Source organism: Gadus macrocephalus, chromosome 16 (genome assembly GCF_031168955.1).
Source record: "Gadus macrocephalus chromosome 16, ASM3116895v1".
Classification (NCBI taxonomy): Eukaryota; Metazoa; Chordata; class Actinopteri; order Gadiformes; family Gadidae; genus Gadus; species Gadus macrocephalus.
The window spans coordinates 1,167,183-1,189,521 of NC_082397.1; the positions used below are offsets into that span (position 1 = coordinate 1,167,183).

General features: G+C 51.5%; 2 protein-coding genes and 1 long non-coding RNA gene across 4 annotated transcripts in view; all 3 read right to left on the minus strand.

Moving 5' to 3' along the window:
• LOC132474076 (uncharacterized) overlaps positions 1 to 1,452 on the minus strand; it is a 2,485-nt gene extending 1,033 nt beyond the window's left edge. The window contains exons 1-2 of the long non-coding RNA XR_009529564.1: positions 518 to 1,452; positions 1 to 478 (exon numbers count right to left, since the gene is read on the minus strand). The exon at positions 1 to 478 is cut by the window's left edge and continues 91 nt beyond it. This is a non-coding gene — a long non-coding RNA (uncharacterized LOC132474076). The remainder of the gene's footprint in view (positions 479 to 517) is intronic.
• relb (v-rel avian reticuloendotheliosis viral oncogene homolog B) overlaps positions 1 to 4,407 on the minus strand; it is a 139,746-nt gene extending 135,339 nt beyond the window's left edge. Inside the window, exons 1-4 of one of the 2 annotated variants that reach the window (XM_060074488.1) lie at positions 4,030 to 4,407; positions 3,816 to 3,833; positions 3,419 to 3,702; positions 1,613 to 1,951 (exon numbers count right to left, since the gene is read on the minus strand). In XM_060074488.1, coding sequence (XP_059930471.1) covers positions 1,613 to 1,951; positions 3,419 to 3,702; positions 3,816 to 3,833; positions 4,030 to 4,093 — 705 coding nt within the window. In that variant the 5' untranslated portion in view covers positions 4,094 to 4,407. The remainder of the gene's footprint in view (positions 1 to 1,612; positions 1,952 to 3,418; positions 3,703 to 3,815; positions 3,834 to 4,029) is intronic. The other variant, XM_060074487.1, reaches the window with a different exon arrangement.
• A 276-nt stretch (positions 4,408 to 4,683) lies between these two features.
• On the minus strand, positions 4,684 to 20,359 carry clptm1 (CLPTM1 regulator of GABA type A receptor forward trafficking). Its single transcript, XM_060074489.1, has 14 exons — positions 20,245 to 20,359; positions 17,971 to 18,104; positions 14,971 to 15,094; positions 14,694 to 14,852; positions 14,439 to 14,556; positions 13,326 to 13,411; positions 12,267 to 12,387; positions 10,858 to 11,102; positions 10,577 to 10,670; positions 8,544 to 8,734; positions 8,313 to 8,408; positions 7,912 to 8,047; positions 7,290 to 7,457; positions 4,684 to 5,927 (listed from the first exon to the last, which is right to left on the minus strand). The coding sequence occupies exons 1-14, from the start codon at positions 20,293 to 20,295 to the stop codon at positions 5,698 to 5,700; spliced, it is 1,953 nt and encodes a 650-aa protein (XP_059930472.1). The 5' UTR covers positions 20,296 to 20,359; the 3' UTR covers positions 4,684 to 5,697.
• Positions 20,360 to 22,339: the final 1,980 nt, after the last annotated feature.

A 22,339-nucleotide genomic window follows, 5' to 3' on the forward strand; every position in this document is an offset into this window, starting at 1 on the left:
TCGCTCGTGCTAGGCTAACGCACGGCAACGGGGAATACTAGCCTGCTGATAAAACAGTCTTACCCACTCCACAGTACACCCGAGGCAAATCATCATAACGCAAGACTGTAGATGTAAATGTCTGTGTTGATAGAATAATGTTAGAAAAAAGACTAACCTTGCATCGCATGAATCATCGCATTTTGAGGGACTACTTTCTCAGCAGCAGCGGAATTTAACCTAGGTATCAGTCCGCCGCTGCCGTAGCCTACTACCAGGAATATAACACTGCTGCTGAGACATAGCAAGTCCCCCAAAATGCAACGCAAGGTTGGTTTTATTTCTAACATTATTCTATCAACACAACACAGACATTTACATCCACCGTTATAGTTGGCTCTATAGTTGATTTTCCTCGGGTGTACTGTGGAATGGGTAAGACTGTTTTATCAGCAGGCTAGTATTGCCCGTTGCCGTGCGTTAGCCTAGCACGAGCAAACTCTGCAACTAGAAGGACTGAATGACATGTGTTGAAAACTGTCTCCAATGATAAAGAACACCAGGGCTAACTCGGCAATCAGGCTCTATGTCCACAATTCAGAACTACCCCTTTAAATAAAACCAAAAGGGGATTGACCTAATGTCCTTAGTGGGGGATTAGGCCTCTCGAAGGAAGAGGCTACAGGACATGGGGGTTTGAACCCAGAGCCCTCCAGCCTACAGGTAGGGCAGGGACCTGGGGGTTTGAACCCAGAGCCCTCCAGCCTACAGGTAGGGCAGGGACCTGGGGGTTTGAACCCAGAGCCCTCCAGCCTACAGGTAGGGCAGGGACCTGGGGGTTTGAACCCAGGACATCTGGGCTGGGGGTCACCCCCCTCACCACGACTAGAGATGTTCCGATACCATTTTTTTTAATACCGTTTATTTTTATAATCTATGATTGATACGAATAAATTTGTATTCTTGTAGTAAAGCGTGAGCATCAGTGTTTTTCCGACTTGGTAGCTCGAACATAAGTAGGTCGGAGATGACTCGTTTCCCGTTTCGACTGTCCACCTCCGACTGGGAAAGAACGCAGCTCGACCCCGTAGTGTTTGTGATGTTCTCTGCCTCTGCAGTAGAGGGGCTCATGTCATGTGATATGTGTGGTATCGGATCGGGGTATAGACTTGCGCGCTCACCGATACCCGATTTGTAGGCGTTATCGGAGGAATTTTTCGATCGTGGTATCGGAATCGGAACAGCTCTAACCACAACTACTACTCTACGCGTTAGGGCTAGGCGATTAATTGAATTTTGATCGCATTGATTTTAGCGCCTAACGATCACAAAACTAATACAATCAAATTTAGATTATTATTATTATATATATTTTTTTTCATTAAATGTTTTATAGAAAGTGCAGACAAGCTGGATACATATCTGTACATTATTTTAGATTTGAACATTTTCTTTTTGACCATCTTGTGTATTCTTCAATACACTCTTGGGAGAGATGAATAAGTACAACATGTTTTCAAACTCAAATTATTCAAACGAAATAATCGTTTTCAATATTGACCCAGACCATCGTGATGGTGACGTTTCCCATAATGGAGCCGCCCTACTGCGCGCGGGCCCCCGGGGGCCGTACCTGGATGGCGGGCTGGACCTTGGTGGTCCCGGTGCTGGAGGCCCCCAGGATGCTGCCCGCGGACCGGCCCTCGCACTCGTAGCGGAACCTCATGCCCCTCTCCTTGGGCTGCTCCGAGACGGCGAGGCGCGGCGCCTCCAGCAGTGACTCCAGCTGCTCCGTCCCGCTGCCGGGCTGCGCGGCCGGCGGGGGGCCGGCGGGGGTCCGGGGCCCGCCGGGGGACGGCCCGCAGGCGCGGCGCGACGGGCCCGACGGAGACGCCCCTCTGCAGGGGGGGGCGGACGCCATCTCCCCGGGGCGGGACGCTGGAGGGAAGGGGTGGGCGAAGGAGCAGGAGGTCTGGGGGGGGAGAGGAGGAGGAGCAGGTCAGGGACAGGTTCAACCTGCGGAGCTGGGGAGACCCCCAGGGACCCCCGGACCCCCTTACTGGCCCGGAGCTCCGCTGGCGTCGGACGTTAGAGCTGAACCACACAGCGCAGAGTACCTGCTGCAGGAGGACGCAAACACACACTCCCCCCCCCCCCCTAACGCACATCACCAACACAAACACACTCCCCCCCCCCCCCCCCCCCCCTAACGCACATCACCAACACAAACACACTCCCCCCCCCTAACGCACATCACCAACACAAACACTCTCCCCTCCTCCCACACGCACAGAGCAACCACAAACACACACACTCCTCCTCGCACACACACATCACAACCACAAACACACTCTCCCCTCCTCCCACACGCACATAGCAACCACAAACACACACTCTCCTCCTCGCACACACACATCACAACCACACTCTCCCCTCCTCCCTCCCATCACAAACACAAACACACACTCCCCTTCTCCTTCACACACACACATAGTAACCACAAACACCCAATACCATAACAGCCCTGCCAAAGAGACAGACCCTGAGAGAGGCCAGAGCTCCACAGGCAGCGGCAGTGAAGCTACGAGCAGCAGGCTCTGGCCCCGAGCAGAGCTGGGGTTCTGGACGTTCTCGTGAAGCTCGCAGTCGCTGGACGCCAGCTCAGATTACACACCGACCGAGAGGGTGTGTGACTGTGCGTGGTGTGTGTGTTCTGCCGTCTTTTGCGTGTGTGTGTGTGTGTGTGTGTGTGTGTGTGTGTGTGTGTGTGTGTGTGTGTGTGTGTGTGTGAGTGTGTGTCTCTGGCATACCTGATATGACGAGGAACCGCTAAACAAAAGCTTGCGGAATTGAGTCAAAGAGAAGCAAACAGGAAGTGAACTCAACGTAATGTCAAATCAGCCAATCGGAAGAGCCCTGTGTGCTAAGAATGTGACCCTTCACCCTGATGGGAGGGTTTGGAGGCAGAGAGGGGCAGGCAAACCGAAAGTAGGGATCATATTACGGTCTCTCCCAGCGAGAGGAGCTGCCATGTCTTCCTGTTACTACACAACACGCAACCTGGATATCTAAGTTGTGTTGATAGTTTTGACAATAAACCAAATACTGAAGAGCACATCTTACTAATATTGAATCACTATTAGTCATTAGTTAATGGTTAATAACGTTTCAGGACTTTGGACTTTCTTCTGCTTTAGATGAGAACCCTTGTGTTTTCTGTAAACCACGTGGTTTACAGTAAGAGCCGTAACAACACTGACAGTCCCGTTTCTCTGCCCCTAGATGGGGCTGCCAAGGCTGCCGCAACGGCGAGAAATGACGGCCTAAAAAGTATAAATCATAATCTGTCACGATAAGTACATGATTTAAATCCTCTATTGAATAGTAATAACAACAGCACGACTGACAGCAAGCACCAACCGTTCTGTGAGCTGCTTACCCGTGGCGCCGTGCCTCTTGCCACCAGCACTGGCTCGGAGGAGAAAGAGTCCAGGCCGAGCCTCGGGGGGCCACCACAGCGCAGCTCAGCCGGGGGTGGAGGAGGGCCGGGCAGCCGGGAGCCGGGGCCGGCCAGGTGTGAGCCAGGGCCGGGGAGTTGGGAGCCGGGGCCGGTGAGGTGGGAGCCGGGGCCGGCCAGCCGGGAGCCGGGGCCGGGGAGGTGGGAGCCGGGTCTACCCTCCTGCCCCGAGTCTTTATTCTCAGTGATAAATTCATCGATGATATCTGGGAAAAGAGCAAAACATATCGGATTAATCCTGGTAGATTGTGTTGTATTAGGAAGCAGAAGATAGATGTTGTCGCTCAGTGTGACCTGAGGCTGACGGATGGTAACTCACCCAGTTCTGCGAGGTTCTCTGGAGCGGAGAGATAAAGTCACCGTTATTGAAAATCATAGACGACTCGGGTTAAGTTTAAAGATTAATGAAGGAGCGGAAACCGAGAAAGTAAACAACTATGAAGTGTTGGATGTAGTTACTACATCCAACACTTCATAGTTGTTTACATTCTCGTTACTAACTTATAGTAACATGTTAGTCCATCTGAACCTACCGTCCATCCTGCTGAAGACCTCCAGACCTCCCGTGTGGAACAAAACGTCGGGCGACAGAGACATCGCTGTAGTGCGGGTCTAGGAGGGACTGTGCTGGGTACGGTGAGCCGTCATCTACACTAGTGCGCAGTGACGAGCTCTGAAGTGAAACCACGTCGTCCCTGCCTCACCTCTAGTGGCCAGCTGGTCTCTCCCGCTTACTGGAAAGTGGAAGTCCCCTGACGTCACACACTGGAAACCCCGTGGGGCAACGGATCACGCGCAGAATACCGCCTAGAGGAGACCCGCCTTCAGGTGATGTCGTTAACCCAGTACCGGCGGTGAGGACAGACACACGACGGCTTCACGTGAACTTTCTTCTAGAAGACTCGAGGCGGCTTGGCTTCGGGAGGCCCCACGCGTCTCAAAGAGGAACGACCAATAAGAGAGTACGTGAGAAGCCATTTTTTATGCGGTCATGTGTTCTGTGAAATACCGCCCTCTAGTGGCGGAGAGAAGAAAACATGAAACAGCAGTCTCATGAATCTGTCTGTAAACCATGTATACACACCCTAGTGTATATATAGGGTATACCCTGTATGCACACCGTTTAAACCCTGTGTATACCCAGTTTATGTCTATAGTTCATTAAACTAAGAAAAACAAACGTGAGATCTACACATGTATATTATTTATGTATATTAATAAAAAGCTGCTTAGTCATTTTAAATTACACTTAAGTTTTACTATAAACATGTTTGAAATGTAATATGTACCAACATGAAACCATCTTAGCATAGAATTTACAGCACCCCATAAAAGCGAGACTGTCTTTCAAAACACACTTGGCGGTCAGAATCGGCTGCTCCAGATGAGTGTGGATTTGAAATGGATCTCCAAAAAAATACAAATCAAGAAGAAAAAAAAATAACCGCGGAATTAGCTATCGCTAAACAATTTCACATCAGTAAAAACATGACAAGCTGACTCTGTACAGTTTCAGGACGTAAAAAATAAGTCTGACTGAAAATCAAGTACAGTTTCAGGAACATAGAAAATAAATCAATGACTGAAAAAAAATGTTCTCATTGACAATATTAATATATTTATATTAATACCAACAAGGCTATTTACTTTTATTAATTTTTTGAACGTTCAAGTTTGGAACAACAACCATTAATTTAAAATGGAGGGTAGCATTCAGGTGGAGTGTTAGACAGGTCCCCCTCTGTCCGTCGGCCCCTCCCAGCCCTCCTGGCTCCGCCCCTGTCCTCTGCCCGACCACCAGGGGGCAGCGCCGTGGAACTGTGACGCTCATGGAATGAAAGGAAGAAGAACTGGGGAAACTACAGGTCAAAATGAAACGCTACGGCGGGCAACTGAAGAGCGATACGTGGCGGGACCGACTCACACCACACGGCCGTTACCCTCGCAAAATCATACAGAATACGGGACATCACGTTGTTTACTTCACTGTAAGAAGGAGAGCGGGGGGGGGGGGGGTTGGTCGGGGGGGCTTCACCAGCGCTGATCCACCACACGGGTCAGGTGGTGTTAAAATAATGACTTATGTTGTTGTTGTTGTTGAAGCGACGTCCATGACAGATAAACAACGGCTCCCTTCCCTGGCTTGAACAAGTCCTCTTTGTACTGAGGGGGTGGGAGGAGGGGGGGGGGCGGTTTGTTGGTTAGTCGTTCTTCTTCTCCTCGTCTGCTTTGTCTGTGATGGCGGCGGCGGGGGCGGCGGTGATGGCGGCGGGCTCGCCGTCGATGGCGGCGGTGATGGCGGGGGGCTCGCCGTCGACGGGGGCATCCCCGTCGACGGGCTTCTCAGACCCGCTGGTGCCGAACTCGTTCATCCGGTTGGGGTCGACCCGGTAGATCCAGCGCTGGTAGAGGTAGATGAAGAACACCACGTCTGGGGGGGGGGGGGGGGTCAGAGGTCAGCATGATGCAACGCAAGGTCATCGTGTACCGACGCAAGGTCACAATGTACCAACAAAAGGTCATAATGTACCGACGCAAGGTCATGTCACCTCATAATTTAAACCCGTACAAATAAGCATTTAAAAACCCTTTAAAGCCCGGAGAGCAGGCACTGCACATCTGTCATCATTAAAGATAAACCTGTAGTCATGTTTTCTGCACGCTCCCTGACAGGTGAACAGACAGCACTGCTGGGATGAGGCCGAGTGGACAGAGACCACATGACAGTGAGATGAGACCTCAGCGAGATGAGACCACATGACAGTGAGATGAGACCTCAGCGAGATGAGACCACATGACAGTGAGATGAGACCTCAGTGAGATGAGACCACATGACAGTGAGATGAGACCACATGACAGTGAGATGAGACCTCAGTGAGATGAGACCTCAGTGAGATGAGACCACATGACAGTGAGATGAGACCTCAGCGAGATGAGACCACATGACAGTGAGATGAGACCTCAGTGAGATGAGGACTGAGAGGAGACCTCAGTGAGATGAGACCTCAGCGAGATGAGACCACATGACAGTGAGATGAGACCTCAGTGAGATGAGACCTCAGTGAGATGAGACCTCAGCGAGATGAGACCACATGACAGTGAGATGAGACCTCAGTGAGATGAGACCACATGACAGTGAGATGAGACCTCAGTGAGATGAGACCACATGACAGTGAGATGAGACCACATGACAGTGAGATGAGACCACATGACAGTGAGATGAGACCACATGACAGTGAGATGAGACCTCAGCGAGATGAGACCTCAGCGAGATGAGACCTCAGTGAGATGAGACCACATGACAGTGAGATGAGACCTCAGCGAGATGAGACCACATGACAGTGAGATGAGACCTCAGCGAGATGAGACCACATGACAGTGAGATGAGACCTCAGTGAGATGAGACCTCAGTGAGATGAGACCACATGACAGTGAGATGAGACCACATGACAGTGAGATGAGACCTCAGCGAGATGAGACCTCAGCGAGATGAGACCTCAGCGAGATGAGACCTCAGCGAGATGAGACCTCAGTGAGATGAGACCTCAGCGAGATGAGACCTCATGAGTGAGATGAGACCTCAGTGAGATGAGACCTCAGTGAGATGAGACCTCAGTGAGATGAGACCTCAGTGAGATGAGACCTCAGTGAGATGAGACCTCAGTGAGATGAGACCTCAGTGAGATGAGACCTCAGTGAGATGAGGACCAAGAGGAGAGACCTTATGACAGCGAGATGAGGACTGAGAGGGCAGAAACCTCAGGACGATGAGGTCTGAGAGAGAGGAACCTACCGTCCCGAAGACACCCTATTCTGTACATCATGGGCATCTTGATGACGAAGGCGAAGAGGTCGTCGATGAAGGTGTTGAGCGCCTTGTAGGTGAGCATCCTCCACGGGAGGTGGGCTACCGACTTCATCTTGTAGTTGATGAAGAGCTGCGGCGTCATGGTGATGAAGCCTGAGGGGGGGGGACGGGGGACGACGACGTTAAGAGGGCAACCACGTCACAACCACAGGGACCGTCAGGAACTACGAACGCACTGATTGTATGTTGTACGTCCTGCCACTTTGAAATAGTACTTAGTCTTATCCTAGCTGTCTTGTTAGAGCTTGGTACTATGAACATCCCTAATATATAGTGTTAATGTTTCTCTTTCTTCTCACAAATGTACTAAAGGAACTTTGTCAGAAGATTAATTAATAGTAAGTCGCTTTGGATGAATACCCTTAATGTCATACGAACCATACAATCCCTAATTCCCCTTCCCTACGTGTATGAAGCCACGCAGTCCCAAAGCACCAGACGACCTTAGTGGTAAGAACAACAGCTTGTTCCTCAGACCCATTGAGACAATATGCAGCCTTGAGGACCAGAGACAATAGCTGAGGAAGCGAGCGCTGGATCCACTCACCGAAGGTTAACAAGAAGCCGTAGAGCATGCTGAGAACCCAGGAGTACCAGCCCTTGTGCTCCACGTACAGCAGGCTGTAGATGGCGTAGCAGCCGAACAGAGGGTACAGCAGCCAGGAGAGGTACTTGAAGGCCATCTGGACGGGGGCGGGCAAACAGAGGAGCTACGTTACCACGGCTGAAGGATAATGGGTGGCTGGATTGATTTTGGAACATTTTGTGTCCTTAATCAAATAAAACAAAAAAATAATGATTTGAGTATTTCAGCTCAGTATCACAGGCTTACGCTGTTTCTAGTACGTTTGTGATTCACAGCTTTTCCAGAATGAAGGAAAATAAAACAAACTTAAGTAAGGAGCTTTTCTCTGTCTGTTCACTGATGGCGGTGCTGGCGGGACTTACGTCGTCGTAGACTTTGGTGGAGGACTTGACGTACGTGGACTTGTCGTTAAACACCAGTCGGGGGATCAGCCCGGCTATTTTATTCTCTCGGTCCAACTGAAGGAAGGCGGGAACAGAACAACAGCGTCACATGAAAGCAGCGGTGAAAACATGAATCAGAACCGACGGTAAAAAAGACCAAGGAATGTTCCAAAGAAAGGATCCGTTCCGTTCTCCTCGAGCAGGGCTCACCTTGACGTCCATGACCTTGGTGATCTTCCAGAAGTCGATGAGCAGGCCGATGAACACGCTGACCTGCACCACGAAGTTGGTCTCGTTGTCCAGGATGTAGAGCAGCACCACCCCTGACTGGAACACCCCGAAGATGATGGAGCGCACCGAGAGCCCCTCCAGGGACTGGCGGCTGTTCCAGAACTGGATGTCTGGGGAGAGGAGGAGAGAGCCAGGCGTTAGGGGGGAGAGGGGGAGAGAGCCGGGCGTTAGGGGGGAGAGGGGGAGAGAGCGGGCGTTAGAGAGGAGAGGGGGAGAGGGCCGGGCGTTAGAGAGGAGAGAGGAGAGGGCTGGGCGTTAGAGAGGAGAGGGGGAGAGGGCCGGGCGTTATAGAGGAGAGGGGGAGAGGGCCGGGCGTTAGAGAGGAGAGGGGGAGAGGGCCACGCGTTAGAGAGGAGAGGGGGAGAGGGCCGGGCGTTAGAGAGGAGAGGGGGAGAGGGCCGGGCGTTAGAGAGGAGAGAGGAGAGGGCCGGGCGTTAGAGAGGAGAGAGGAGAGGGCCGGGCGTTAGAGAGGAGAGAGGAGAGGGCCGGGCGTTAGAGAGGAGAGGGGGAGAGAGCCACGCATTAGAGAGGAGAGGGGGAGAGGGCCGGGCGTTAGAGAGGAGAGGGGGAGAGGGGAGAGGAGGAGAGAGCGGGCGTTAGAGAGGAGAGGGGGAGAGGGCCGGGCGTTAGAGAGGAGAGAGGAGAGGGCCGGGCGTTAGAGAGGAGAGAGGAGAGGGCCGGGCGTTAGAGAGGAGAGGGGGAGAGAGCCACGCATTAGAGAGGAGAGGGGGAGAGGGCCGGGCGTTAGAGAGGAGAGGGGGAGAGGGGAGAGGAGGAGAGAGCGGGCGTTAGAGAGGAGAGGGGGAGAGGGCCGGGCGTTAGAGAGGAGAGAGGAGAGGGCCGGGCGTTAGAGAGGAGAGAGGAGAGGGCCGGGCGTTAGAGAGGAGAGGGGGAGAGAGCCACGCATTAGAGAGGAGAGGGGGAGAGGGCCGGGCGTTAGAGAGGAGAGGGGGAGAGGGCCGGGCGTTAGAGAGGAGAGAGGAGAGGGCCGGGCGTTAGAGAGGAGAGGGGGAGAGGGCCGGGCGTTAGAGAGGAGAGGGGGAGAGGGCCGGGCGTTAGAGAGGAGAGGGGGAGAGGGCCGGGCGTTAGAGAGGAGAGGGGGAGAGGGCCGGGCGTTAGAGAGGAGGAGAGAGCCACGCGTTAGAGAGGAGGAGAGAGCCACGCGTTAGAGAGGAGAGAGCCACGCGTTAGAGAGGAGGAGAGAGCCACGTATTAGAGAGGAGGAGAGAGCCACGCGTTAGAGAGGAGGAGAGAGCCACGCGTTAGAGAGGAGGAGAGAGCCACGCGTTAGAGAGGAGGAGAGAGCCACGCGTTAGAGAGGAGAGGGGGAGAGGGCCGGGCGTTAGAGAGGAGAGGGGGAGAGAGCCACGCGTTAGAGAGGAGGAGAGAGCCACGCGTTAGAGAGGAGGAGAGAGCCACGCGTTAGAGAGGAGAGAGCCACGCGTTAGAGAGGAGGAGAGAGCCACGCGTTAGAGAGGAGGAGAGAGCCACGCGTTAGAGAGGAGGAGAGAGCCACGCGTTAGAGAGGAGGAGAGAGCCACGCGTTAGAGAGGAGGAGAGAGCCACGCGTTAGAGAGGAGGAGAGAGCCACGCGTTAGAGAGGAGGAGAGAGCCACGCGTTAGAGAGGAGGAGAGAGCCACGCGTTAGAGAGGAGGAGAGAGCCACGCGTTAGAGAGGAGGAGAGAGCCACGCGTTAGAGAGGAGGAGAGAGCCACGCGTTAGAGAGGAGGAGAGAGCCACGCGTTAGAGAGGAGGAGAGAGCCACGCGTTAGAGAGGAGGAGAGAGCCACGCGTTAGAGAGGAGGAGAGAGCCACGCGTTAGAGAGGAGGAGAGAGCCACGCGTTAGAGAGGAGGAGAGAGCCACGCGTTAGAGAGGAGGAGAGAGCCACGTGTTAGAGAGGAGAGGAGGAGGAGACACTCATACGGTCGAGACTCAGAGTCCTCCCCTACCGTTCTTGAAGGCCAGGAACTCGAAGATGCTGTGGACGATGGACACCACGATGGTCACTCCCAGAAGGTAGGGGTTGGTTTCCAGAAGGGCAACCTGCAGAAGAAGAGTTCCACATTTCAAACCTGTCATGTATAGTCACGTTATGCATTGTTACTCTGCTACCTGCCAGTGTAACTCGTAACATTGTTCTGGTGCTAGTCACACGTTCTTGCGTCACTTGTTACTAACAAGTTATCCTTAGATTATATAACAAACGCGTTGGGTTTCGTGCCGCGCTCACCTTGACCGAGTCCTGGTCCTCGTCCGACTGCTCGTAGGTGTCGTCGGGCAGGAAGTTCCAAGGCGAGCGTGCGTTCTGCGCGGCGTACAGCTGCCAGCGCCACAGCGACAGCTGGCAGAAGCTCATCCTCAGCGGCAGGTGGGGCAGCGTGTCGTTGATGGGGTAGTAGTCCTTCTGCAGGTTCCAGTAGTCGTTGAAGTACACGATGGGGTAGTAGTCCCCGCTGACCGCGTCAAACTTAACGTCTGGGAGCGGAACAGAGGAGAACAGAGGAGAACAGAGAGGAGAACAGCGAGGAGAACGGTCAAACTTAACGTCTGGGAGCGGAACGTCTGGGAGCGGAACAGAGAGGAGAACGGTCAAACCTAACATCAACCTCAACCTCGAGGAGGGGAAGAGAGTGAAACTGGGATGCATTGAAACGGTCACGTCTCTTGTTAATAAGTCCACAAATCAGACCAAAGATTAATGTTTAATGGCCGACGAGCTCACGAAGGGGGGCCGGATATTATTTTTGTCCAATGATGGGCATTCAAGGGGGGGGTGGATCTTCAAGCAGGTAATGGGTGAATACAAACTCGGCCATAACGCGTCAACTGAATCAAAGTGATGGTAACGGTACGGTATCCAAATAAACAGTGTATAGAATGTCCGCTACACCTGTAGTTTCCCCCCCGCGGGCAAATGAGTCTCTCCTCAGCAGAAGATCTCCGTAGTGAAACGGCGTGACTCCGCCCCCCCGGGCTTCTGGTTCGCTCCCCCCAGAGGTTCTGCTCTACCCCAGTATGACCCCTGGAGGGGGGGGCTCCTCATGAGTCGAGGGGCCCGTCCACACAGAGCCGGTTCTTTGGTGGAACCGCATCGGTCTCGTGCGTTTGGGCCGACTGTCCAGACGGATCCGACGGCTCCGGGGCCCGGGAACGCACTTTACTGAAACCAGGTCCCAGGGTGGATTCAAATAAAAACTGACCTTTTCGGTTTCGTGTGGACGCCTAAAACGCAAACGAGGACGTCATCGCGCCCCCCCCACCCCCACCAGCTGGGCGACGTCAGAGTTGCTTTGAATATTTTATTTGTATAGTTTTTGTAGCGTACAGCCCCGTGGTAAATTTAATTACTAACTGTACATTGAAAAGTATTTCTGCTCAATTTCAAAAGGTTTAATCTCCTCCCCGACTGAATGTTTGTCCCCAGCGTGCAGGCTGGCTGCCTCGCAGGCCTGATGTGCTCCCCTTTGTTCGGTGGAGAACCAGCGCCTTCAATACGTTCTACAGCGTTTCTACAGCTCGATGCGTCTCCGCAATGAGTCCGTCTTTACAGAGATCTTCCTGAAACGCATCAAAGGAAAACAGAGAGGAAGAGATGGTTTTGGCCCCTGTGTCCGGGGCCTCGCGGCGGGGGGGACCTACGCTGGTCCAGGGGGGGCGGCACCGAGCCCTTGACCCAGGCCGTGTGGTCGTCCACGATGTTGATGGTGAGGTTGGGGTGCCAGTGGGAGATGACCTCCACGGGGCCATGGCTCTCTGCCCGCTGCAGGGAGGAGGAGGGAGGAGGGGAGGAGAGAGGAGAGGAGAGGAGGGGAGGAGAGGAGAGGGGAGGGGAGAGAGGGGAGGAGAGAGGAGGAGGGGGGAGGAGGAGGGGAGAGGAGGGGAGGAGAGAAGAGGAGAGAGAAGAGGAGGGGAGAAGAGAGAAGAGGAGAGAGAGGAGGAGAGGAGGAGAGGAGGAGAGGAGAGGGGAGGGGAGAGAGGAGGGGAGGAGAGGAGGAGAGGAGAGAGGAGAGGAGAGGAGAGAGGAGAGGAGAGGAGAGGGGAGGGGAGGGGAGGGGAGAGGAGAGGGGAGGAGAGGGGAGGAGAGGGGAGGAGAGAGGAGGAGAGAGGAGAGGAGAGAGGAGGAGAGGAGAGGGGAGGAGAGGAGAGGGGAGGAGAGGAGAGGGGAGGAGAGGGGAGGAGGAGGGGAGGAGGAGGGGAGAGGAGAGGAGAGGAGAGGAGGGGAGGGGAGGGGAGAGAAGAGGAGAGAGAAGAGGAGGAGAGGGGAGAGGAGGGGAGGAGGAGAGAGAAGAGGAGGAGAGAGAAGAGGAGGAGAGGGGAGAGAAGAGGAGAGGAGGGGAGGAGAGGAGTCAGAGGAGAGGTGAGAGGGCAGGAGGAGAGGAGTCAGTGAAGGTGACGTCAGAAGAACAAGGAGCCGTTGGATCGGTGCCCGTACGTCCCGCCCTCTCAGGGGTGATTAGACATTACAGACATTTCCAAACAGTCTACGGCAGGGGTCTCAAACTCGCGGCCCGGGGGCCAATTTAGGCCCGCGTAATGATACGAGTTTGAGACCTCTACAGTGTTTAAGACCCTTTTCCTTCAGTGAGATCTAAACAATGCACATTAACGACATCAGACTGTTGTCGTTTTGTGCCAACTAATAATATTAGTAATCAATCCAAAGAGCCGACAGGATTCTTGTGGTTTCGGAGGACTCACCTTGATGACCTCGGGGTCTGCCTCCGTCTCGCCCGTCAGCAGATTCTTAGTCTTCATAAACTTTCTTCGTTTGAACTTATTCAGCACTGAGAAGAGAAGGGAAGGGATTAGAATGGTCCATGTCACGCTGGCTGGATCCACCCGTTGGTGTGTCCGTGTAAGGATGTGTGTGTGTGTGTGTGTGTGTAAGGGATTGTGCGTGCGTGTAAGGGTGTACGTGCATGCGTGTTAGAGCCTGTGTGTAAGGGTATGTGTGTGTTTAAGGATGCGTGTGTGCGCATGCAAGGGTGTGTGTGCGTTAGGGATGGGAAAAATAATCGATTCTACGATGCATCGCGATTCTCGCTAGAACGATTCTGTCTCGTTGCAGATAAATTAATAATCAGATTTTTTTTTTTTTACCTGCTGCAACATTCTGTTCGCCAGAGAGGGATGATTTTTGGAATTTTAAAATGATTGAATTTATCTTCAGTGTGTATTGACCAATCTGATTAGTCTTGACACGATTGCGATTCAGCCTACGCATAGCATGCGCGCAAACTCACAGCCAGACACAAGAACTCCTTCTAATTCAATAGCAGCTTTTTCTTTAATGACATAGAAAGGAAAGATTAGAAAGAAAATAAAACTGAAACCTATTTTTTCCATGCTTCCATATTGTGTTATAATGCAAGCTGCATTGATTATTGCATCGTTCATAGAAAGTCTTATTTGTGACAAAAGCTTTTTCTCTTATAAAATAAGTTAATTAATCTGTTGATTTCTTTAATGATCATCACAAAAGTAGGAAGTGATTAGCAAACTCTGAGTAGAAAACCCAGATGTATATAGATATTTTTGAAAATCACGCATGGAAATGTACATAAAAAAAATTGTTGCATCGAGATGCATCGATAATCGCTTCAGAATCTAATCGTTGACCTCATAATCGGAATCGAATCGTGAGGTGCCAAGAGATTCCCACCTCTCGTGTGCGTGCGTGTAAGGGTGTACGTGCGTGTGTGTAAGAGCGTGTGTGTAAGGGTATGTGTGTGTTTAAGGATGCGTGTGTGTGCATGTAAGGGAGTTCGTCTGCGCGTGCATGCGTGCGTTCCTTGCTGGGCGTTGACTCACTGCGCGTGGAGTGGACCGTGGCCAGTCTGCGGTACTGCCCCTTCCGTTTGGGGTCTGGGTGGAAGCCGCTCTTGGTGAAGTACACGTGCATGTACATGGAGCCGTTCTGCAGCAGCGTCTGCAAGCCACACCACCAGGAATGAGATAACACGCACATTAACCACTCTGCGGTCCAGTCCCCGTAATGGGCTCCGACCCCAGGGGACCGTTCATCACCCGCCGGCTCTTAATCGCCCCTAAACGAGTCGCGCCCACCTCGGGGATGTCCATCTCCCGGTAGTGCTCGTAGCAGCCGTCGCCGTTCTCGCCCGTGGACCAGTCCCCGTAGACCAGGTCCTGGTGGAACCAGAACAGCGCCTCCGTGTTGTTGAAGTCCACGAACACCTCGTCGGGAGAGATGTACACGTAGAAGTCCTGAGCACGCGGAGGGAGAGAGAGGACGAGGGATGAGGAGGGAGAGGGCGCAGCGACCAGAGAGGACGCGGTGGTGCACCCCTCAGCCTGGCGGTGTGTGAGGTCAGGGGCCTCCTACCATCAGGGTGTCTTTGGGGAAGAGGTTGCGGCTGGGGAGCCGGGGGGCCCCTGCCGGGGTGCTGGGGTCGGGCGTGGCCGGGCCCCGACGGAACCAGCTGCTGATGGCCCAGATTATGAATATCCTGGAGAAGGAGCCCCAAGGTTAGGATTAGAATAGACACAGTAACACGCTTAATCTCTACACCTGGCTGTTCTTCGGTCGAGGCCACAGAGTAGGCGATGCTGAGTTAGAGTACAGCTTGTTTAGACGAGGGAGACATTCACAGGCCGCGGTTGGAACCGATGTTTAGTGGCTCGTAAGTTACTCATGACTGGTGTGGAGTCGGATTTAGTAAATCAACCGTGATGGGGGGGGCTCTGATGGGCGGACCTTTTCTATGGCCTCGCTTGGGATTCAGAAATGAAGGCCATTGTTCTATTCCAGCCCTCAGGTGATAAGTGCGGTAAAATCCCATTTTGTTGCTGCCAACCCAACAATGGAGGCATGTTTTAATGTTGACCTTGTTGTAATGAAACGGAAGAGTCTGGCTGCTCGCTGGAACAGATAAACATCAAGACATTATTGGTTTTGTAGACCTGCTACAAGGACACTCAATATGAAGCCTGTGATGTACACAGTGGTCCACACACACACACACGCGCACGCGAGTGACCGCCTCATCAGATAAACACCTTGTTGAACTGCATTCTATGGATCACGGGACGGTGGTGTCACACAGTAATGACTTCTGTGCTTGTGTGATGCATGATAATAAATGGGAAGCTTCCATCAGCGTATGACACAGTGCACACAGCTGCCTGCTGTTCTGGTCCCATTGGTTTCTGACATATTTGTTTATTTAAGGTGTATGCAAAGCTCTTTGAAACATGAAATAACTGCTGCAAAAATATTGAACAGTCAGAAGTACAATCTGATTGATGGTATTCCTTACGAAATATCACTATCAAAAGGGTATGTTCAATCCAAGCTAATCGTAGATCATATTTACTTTAATGGTTTGAAACCAGCAACAGCACCCATGAGGTGATCGTGTCAATGGTTTGTTGTCTGTTCATCAATCCCTACATGCAATACATTAAGGCCCATCTTTAGTCTGTGTTGCAACATTGACTCTTAATTTAAGACTCGTCTCCACGCCAACTAGCAACTCTCTCTCCTGGCACCAATTAATGAGTCCTCAAGCCGCATTAGCCGACCCGTGGTACAGACGAGGATCTGTACACCGCACTGCTCCCCAGAGCCGCCTCCAGGCAGAGCCAGAGGGGCGGTGAGGGGGACGACCCTTAGAGGGGTCAGGGGGACGACCCTTAGAGAGGTTAAGGGGACGACCCTTAGAGAGGTTAAGGGCACGACCCTTAGGGAGGTCAGGGGGACGACCCTTAGAGAGGTCAGGGGGACGACCCTTAGAGAGGTCAGGGGGACGACCCTTAGAGAGGTCAGGGGGACGACCCTTAGAGAGGTCAGGGGGACGACCCTTAGAGAGGTCAGGGGGACGACCCTTAGAGAGGTTAAGGGCACGACCCTTAGAGAGGTTAAGGGCACGACCCTTAGAGAGGTCCGGGGGACGACCCTTAGAGAGGTTAAGGGCACGATCCTTAGAGAGGTCAGGGGGGCGATCCTTAGAGAGGTCAGGGGGGCGACCCTTAGAGAGGTCAGGGGGACGACCCTAAGAGAGGTCAGGGGACGACCCTAAGAGAGGTTAAGGACACGACCCTTAGGGAGGTCAGGGGGACGACCCTTAGGGAGGTCAGGGGGACGACCCTTAGAGAGGTCAGGGGGACGACCCTTAGAGAGGTCAGGGGGACGACCCTTAGAGAGGTCAGGGGCCCTCTCCAAGGGCCAACCCTTGGAGAGGTTAAGGGCACAACCTTTGAAGGGGTTAAGGGCACGACCCTAAGAAGGGTTCTAGAACGCACTCCCTTTAGCGAGGTTAAGGGCAAGACCCTAAGAGAGGTTAAGGGGACGACCCTAAGAGGGGTTCTAGAACGCACTCCCCTTAAGAGAGGTTAAGGGGCATTAACCTTAGTGGGGTTCTAGAATGCACTCTCCTTAGAGAGGTTAAGGAGACGACCCTCAGAGGGGTTCTAGAATGCACTCCCCTTAGAGAGGTTAAGGGGCATTAACCTTAGTGGGGTTCTAGAATGCACTCTCCTTAGAGAGGTTAAGGGGATGACCCTTAGAGGGGTTCTAGAACAAACTGCCCTTAGAGAGGTTAAGGGGATTACCCTTAGAGAGGTTCTAGACCGAGTGTACGGACCAAAACGGTCGCTGAGTTTAATATTCCGGAGTGGCTTACAAGTAGATTTTGCAAACAAAGATTTCAAAGCAAATGATCTAAACTATAAAAAACTCAAATGACTGGCCGCTTTTATCAACTCTGAGTTGAAGTTTTCTCCACTCTAGGCGTTCAGGGTATAGAGGCGCATAGAGCTGTACAACGAGAAGCTCCACTCTCACTAAAGACGGCCCAGCTGCTAGTCAGAAATCACAGCCAGATAAGGAGTAAAGACACCAGTACCGGGCAGACCAGTCTGACGGGGGTAATGAGATGGCTGCCCTCTCTGTGACCTGCATTGAAGCTGTAGGCTTCAGCATCCGTCAACCTCCAGACTGAAGACTTATCGGAAGAACTTCCTGCAGGATTGTTCCTTTCAATGTGGAGGCAGGAGTTCAAAGCCACATTCATAATAATGGGAAAGACCCGTTGAATTAAACCTTAAACAAACAGGGTCAACCCTAACCCTGTGCTCCTCAAACTGGTTCCAAAATGAGTGCAAACAAGCTCAGTTTTGAAAAAGAATCGTGTCTGAATGATGGGTTCACTGCCTCAAGCAGCAACGCGAATGCCTCCAATACCGGGTTAACAGGGTTGGTGTTGATGGGTTTGATTTTCCAGCGTTCTTAATCATGTTTCGTTACCGGGGGGGGGGGGGGGGGCATTGGTAGAGAAGGACAAAGACGTGGCCGTCCTGAAGATATGTGCGTGGGAGCACGTACCTGAAGAGGACTCCTTTGATGACCTGCCAGGCGTTGGGCGGGGGCGCCGCCGCCGGGGCGTCTCCGGCGGCGTCGGCGGTCTGGACGGCCTGGTCTCCGTCCGCCACGGCGGCGACCGTCCCGTTGCTGCCCACCTGGAGAGAGACAAGGGGGAGAGGGTCCGGTGAGGGAGAAAAGGGGGGCGGGGGGTGAGGACAGGGCGGGGGAGAGCGTCGGGCCACCGACTTGATGACAGTGGCTGACTGAATGCTAATTAAATATTGATTAGCATTCATGACTGAATGCTAATCAAAACAAACAATCAGGTGTGTGCCATCTGGGGGTGGCCAAGCCCATGTCAGAGGAGGAATGGCAGGCCGGGACCCCGCTGACGCCCCCCCCCCCCACTGGATGGGTCAATGACTTTGTTATGGAGTCGCGTGGAGGACTCATGAGGGGAAATACTCTTCACACCCCAAATCATTCAACTCAAGGAGTTCATTTTCCATATCTTAAAGAATCTGCGAAACAGTGAGTCATTCGCAATTTCTAAGCCCACTGTTGACCCCATCCATGGTGGCTGTCGTTAACCCAATCAGCTTTGTGACAAAGCCCCCCTCCACCGCGAGACCACATTCTAGTGAGACAACAGACAGCCACACGGCAGATCATGAGACCACGCTGTCTACTCATCCTCTGCCCACAGAGCCCGGGCCTGGGATGTCGCCGGTTATTAAAAGGACTGATGCGAACAGACATGTGCCCCAACGCCAGCTCTGAAGGAGCCAGTCGCTAAACGTTTGAGAAATTATGTGTTGGAAAAATGTAATCTCCCCCATCTTGACACGACGGCCTGCCATGAAAAGTCATGGATCATCTTTTTAAATAGTTTTCACCTGAAGTTCCAAAGCTATTACACGTTTCAATTTCGACAGTACAGCTGATCTGAAGAGAATAGTGCCGCCACACTTGAATAGAGCATTTGGTCGATGTTAACAAGGTAGAGAACACTGTTAAAGTTTACCTCCACAGCCTGCTGTGGAGATGAATGAGAATCAGGAGCAAACATGAAAAGGTGACACAAAAAAACGGTGTCATTAGACAGGTTTTGGTAGTAAAATTAGATAAGGCTGACTGCCAATTCCTCTTGGAACCAGTGTCACACAGGACGTTAACGGTTGATGCCTTGGTGTCGAACCCATGGCCACCAGAAAGCAATCATTGACACGGTTCATATTCATTCAGCCAGGATTAACAATTAACCACCATGCCGACTGAATTAGCCCAGATAGCTGCATCCTTCGAAGAGGAGCCTGCTCTTCAATGGCGTGTTGGAAGAACGTGATAAATTAAACTGCGTTTACTTCTCCATTTCATTCAGAATATCCTTGTTACGGTAGAGACACCGTTTACTGAGACAAAAACATCCGTGTATGTTTCTGGAGAAACCGGTCTATTAAAAACCCCAGTACAATTACCAAGTACTTTATGAACCAGCACGATTATTAAGAACGAAATTAAGTGACCCTGTACGATTACTAGGGACTCAATTACCTGACCCAGTACCAATAACTAAATGACCCGGTTCAGACCACTGACGGAGGACCAGATGAACAGGTCCAGTCCCATGATAACCGGTCCAGTACCTTGATAACCGGTACAATACCATGATGAACCGGTCCAGTCCCATAACGGAGGGCAAGGTGACCCGGTCCACTCCGATGATGAATCAGTCCAGTCCAGTCCCATGACGGAGGACCAGATGAACGGAACCGGCCAATGTTAAGAAGGAACACCGCGTCCATGGAGGGCAGGTCCACGGTGCCCCACATCACCCTGAGCTACATACCCGGGTCACACAGACCCTAGAAGAGCCACCTGACTCAGGCCAGGAGAGCAGTATCACGGGTTCGAGCCCCGGGTTCAGAGCCGTGATGACGGGGTGTTAGGCCGTGTGACTGACAGCTACACTGCGGTCGTCGGCTCGCTACGACGGCCAAGTACACGACGTGGTTGGACGGGACCAGTCGCGGTGACACCGCCGTGTCTTAAGGCAGTGGGTTTGAACGAGACGAGATGTGGATTTCAGGTGCTGCGGGTTCGAGTCCCGGCGGTCGGCTAACGTCAGAGGGGGTCGTTTCAGACCCGGCATGACTACGTCACTAATGGTGGTGGGATGACCTGTAGAAATCGTTTTTTTCTCCGCGGTTGCGCCTACGACTCGGTCGAAATTTGTACTGCGGCATATTTTAAAGAAATGTAGAAATGTGTGCGGTCCGTGTCATTCATTTTTACCTCGCCGTTGCCCACAGCCTCCGGACTCGCTGCGCTCTCCTGCGTCGCCATCTTCCTTGTCTCTGTCGCGCACACGGCAGGTTGTGAAATCACACTGCTCCTATCGCGAGATCTCGCGTCACGGCAGGTTGTGAAATAACACTGCTCCGTGAGATGTAACTATCGCGAGATGTAACTTCACGGCGTCACAATGACGGGATTTTTTTGGTGACTATTTCAGGTCACATTTATAAAACATGCCTTGAGGTTTTACATTAAAAAATAACTTCATCAACCCTTCAATTATAACTTACTTTAATTATGTTATAATTATCAGAACGTCCATACACATACAAATGTGCTTTTAACTCAATATATAATGAAGCGCGGAAATTATGTTTAGTTTAACGGGTTATAAGTATTCATTTAAAGGTTGGGTATGGGATTTGCGAAACGCCAGCAGATTTTGAAAATACACAACTCAAATGGTCCTACCCCCTCTCCTTCAACGCTGACTCTGAGGGTGAATCTCATTCCTTTGCTCCAAAGAAAATCTCAGCCCGAGCCCTCGCTGTTGCGCGTGCACGCACCGTGGAGCAATGTCCCAATACCTCTTTAATGTAGCTTTAAGGGGTAAGGGGGAGGGCTAACATCCCCTCAAAATTGAGATTTTCGATGGGCACCCTCAAAGCGCTTCAGTTCTGACTTGCTCCCACAATACCTTGCGAGAAAACGGAAAATCAAGAAATATCCTAGACAAGATGGAGGACGAAAAGATGCGACAGGATTGGAAAAACACAAATGTAAGTATTTTCTCTGTAATTAACTAGTAATTATTTTATTAATTATACTCTGCAGCCCGGCCGCAGGCTTCGAAGCCCGGCCGCGGTCTCTCGGAAGTCCTCGGCCGACTTTCGCAGGCCGCCCGACCCTGGTTCTCGGCCGGGCTGCAGACCGGGCTGCAGACCGGGATGCATACGACCGGGCTGGATACGACCGGGCTGGATATCATGTCGTATGATATCCAGATCTTCCATGTTCTAGTGACTCCAGGTTAAAAATAAACTTTACTATACTAATATATTATATTATATTAGATTAGATTAGGCTTTATTGATCCTTTTGGGATGACTCCCTCATGGAAATTGATTGTCCAGTAGCTTACAGAAAGAAACACAACACAATATTAAATTATATACAATATAAGATAAACAATACACTCTAAGATAACAATAAAAAGTAAAATAAAAAGTAAACAGTAAACAATAATTATAATATAAGATAAGATAAACAATAAACTCTTAACTAACTATAAAAAGTAAACAAAAAACAGTAAACAGTAAACAATAAACTCTTAGCTAATATAGAAAGTAATATTAGTAACATTATTAGTTATTAATTATTAATATTCTATAAGTAATATTATATATACTAATATATATATTATATTAGTAATATTCTATAAGTATTATTATACTAATATATTATATTAGTAATATTACATGGTTAATCAATGTATTTTTTGGCAGTACTATATTGTGTACATAGCTATTACATATTGTACGTAACATATGGCCATATCACCCAGTTCTGGCATATAATTCCTAATTCCTTCTTATTCGTTTTCTTTCAGGACTTCGTTGAGTCCACTGCCACCAGCCCCCCCACCTCTCCCTCATGCTCCTCCACCCCAGGCACCTCTTCCACCACCCCAGACACCCCTTCCAAGAGGAGAGTGCCAGGGAGCAGGCGAGGCATGAGGAGAGCGAGGCAAAGTTGGCGGAATGGTGGAGAAGATGTGATTCTCCACCATTCTCTCAAAAGATGAGAGAGGGTGTGTGTGTGTGTATTTTTAGGTGTGCGTTTGTGTGTATTTTTAGATGTGTGGTTCAGTGTTTCTTATTTAAATAAAGTGTTTCTTCTAAAGTGTTCTTGTTCTTAACCGATTATTATCTAAGGGTGCATTCACACTAGGCCTTCTGGCCGTGGCCGTGGCTGTTTTAGCACCTAACCGTGCTCAAATCTGCCAGTGTGAGTGTGGCCAGTCTCGCCAGGCCGGGCCAATTACAAAATATAAATACCATTTCAGGTTAAACATCTTTACAATGGGTCTTGC

Excerpts from the sequence above, each read along its gene's own strand:
- clptm1 (XM_060074489.1), bottom strand. The coding sequence starts at position 20,295 with ATGGCGACGCAGGAGAGCGCAGCGAGTCCGGAGGCTGTGGGCAACGGC. Across the intron at positions 11,103-12,266 it reads GCCGCCCCCCCTGGACCAGC|ACGTTAAGTTTGACGCGGTC; the intron begins GTAGGTCCCCCC and ends TTCCGCTCCCAG. Across the intron at positions 10,671-10,857 it reads AGGACCAGGACTCGGTCAAG|GTTGCCCTTCTGGAAACCAA; the intron begins GTGAGCGCGGCA and ends CTTCTTCTGCAG.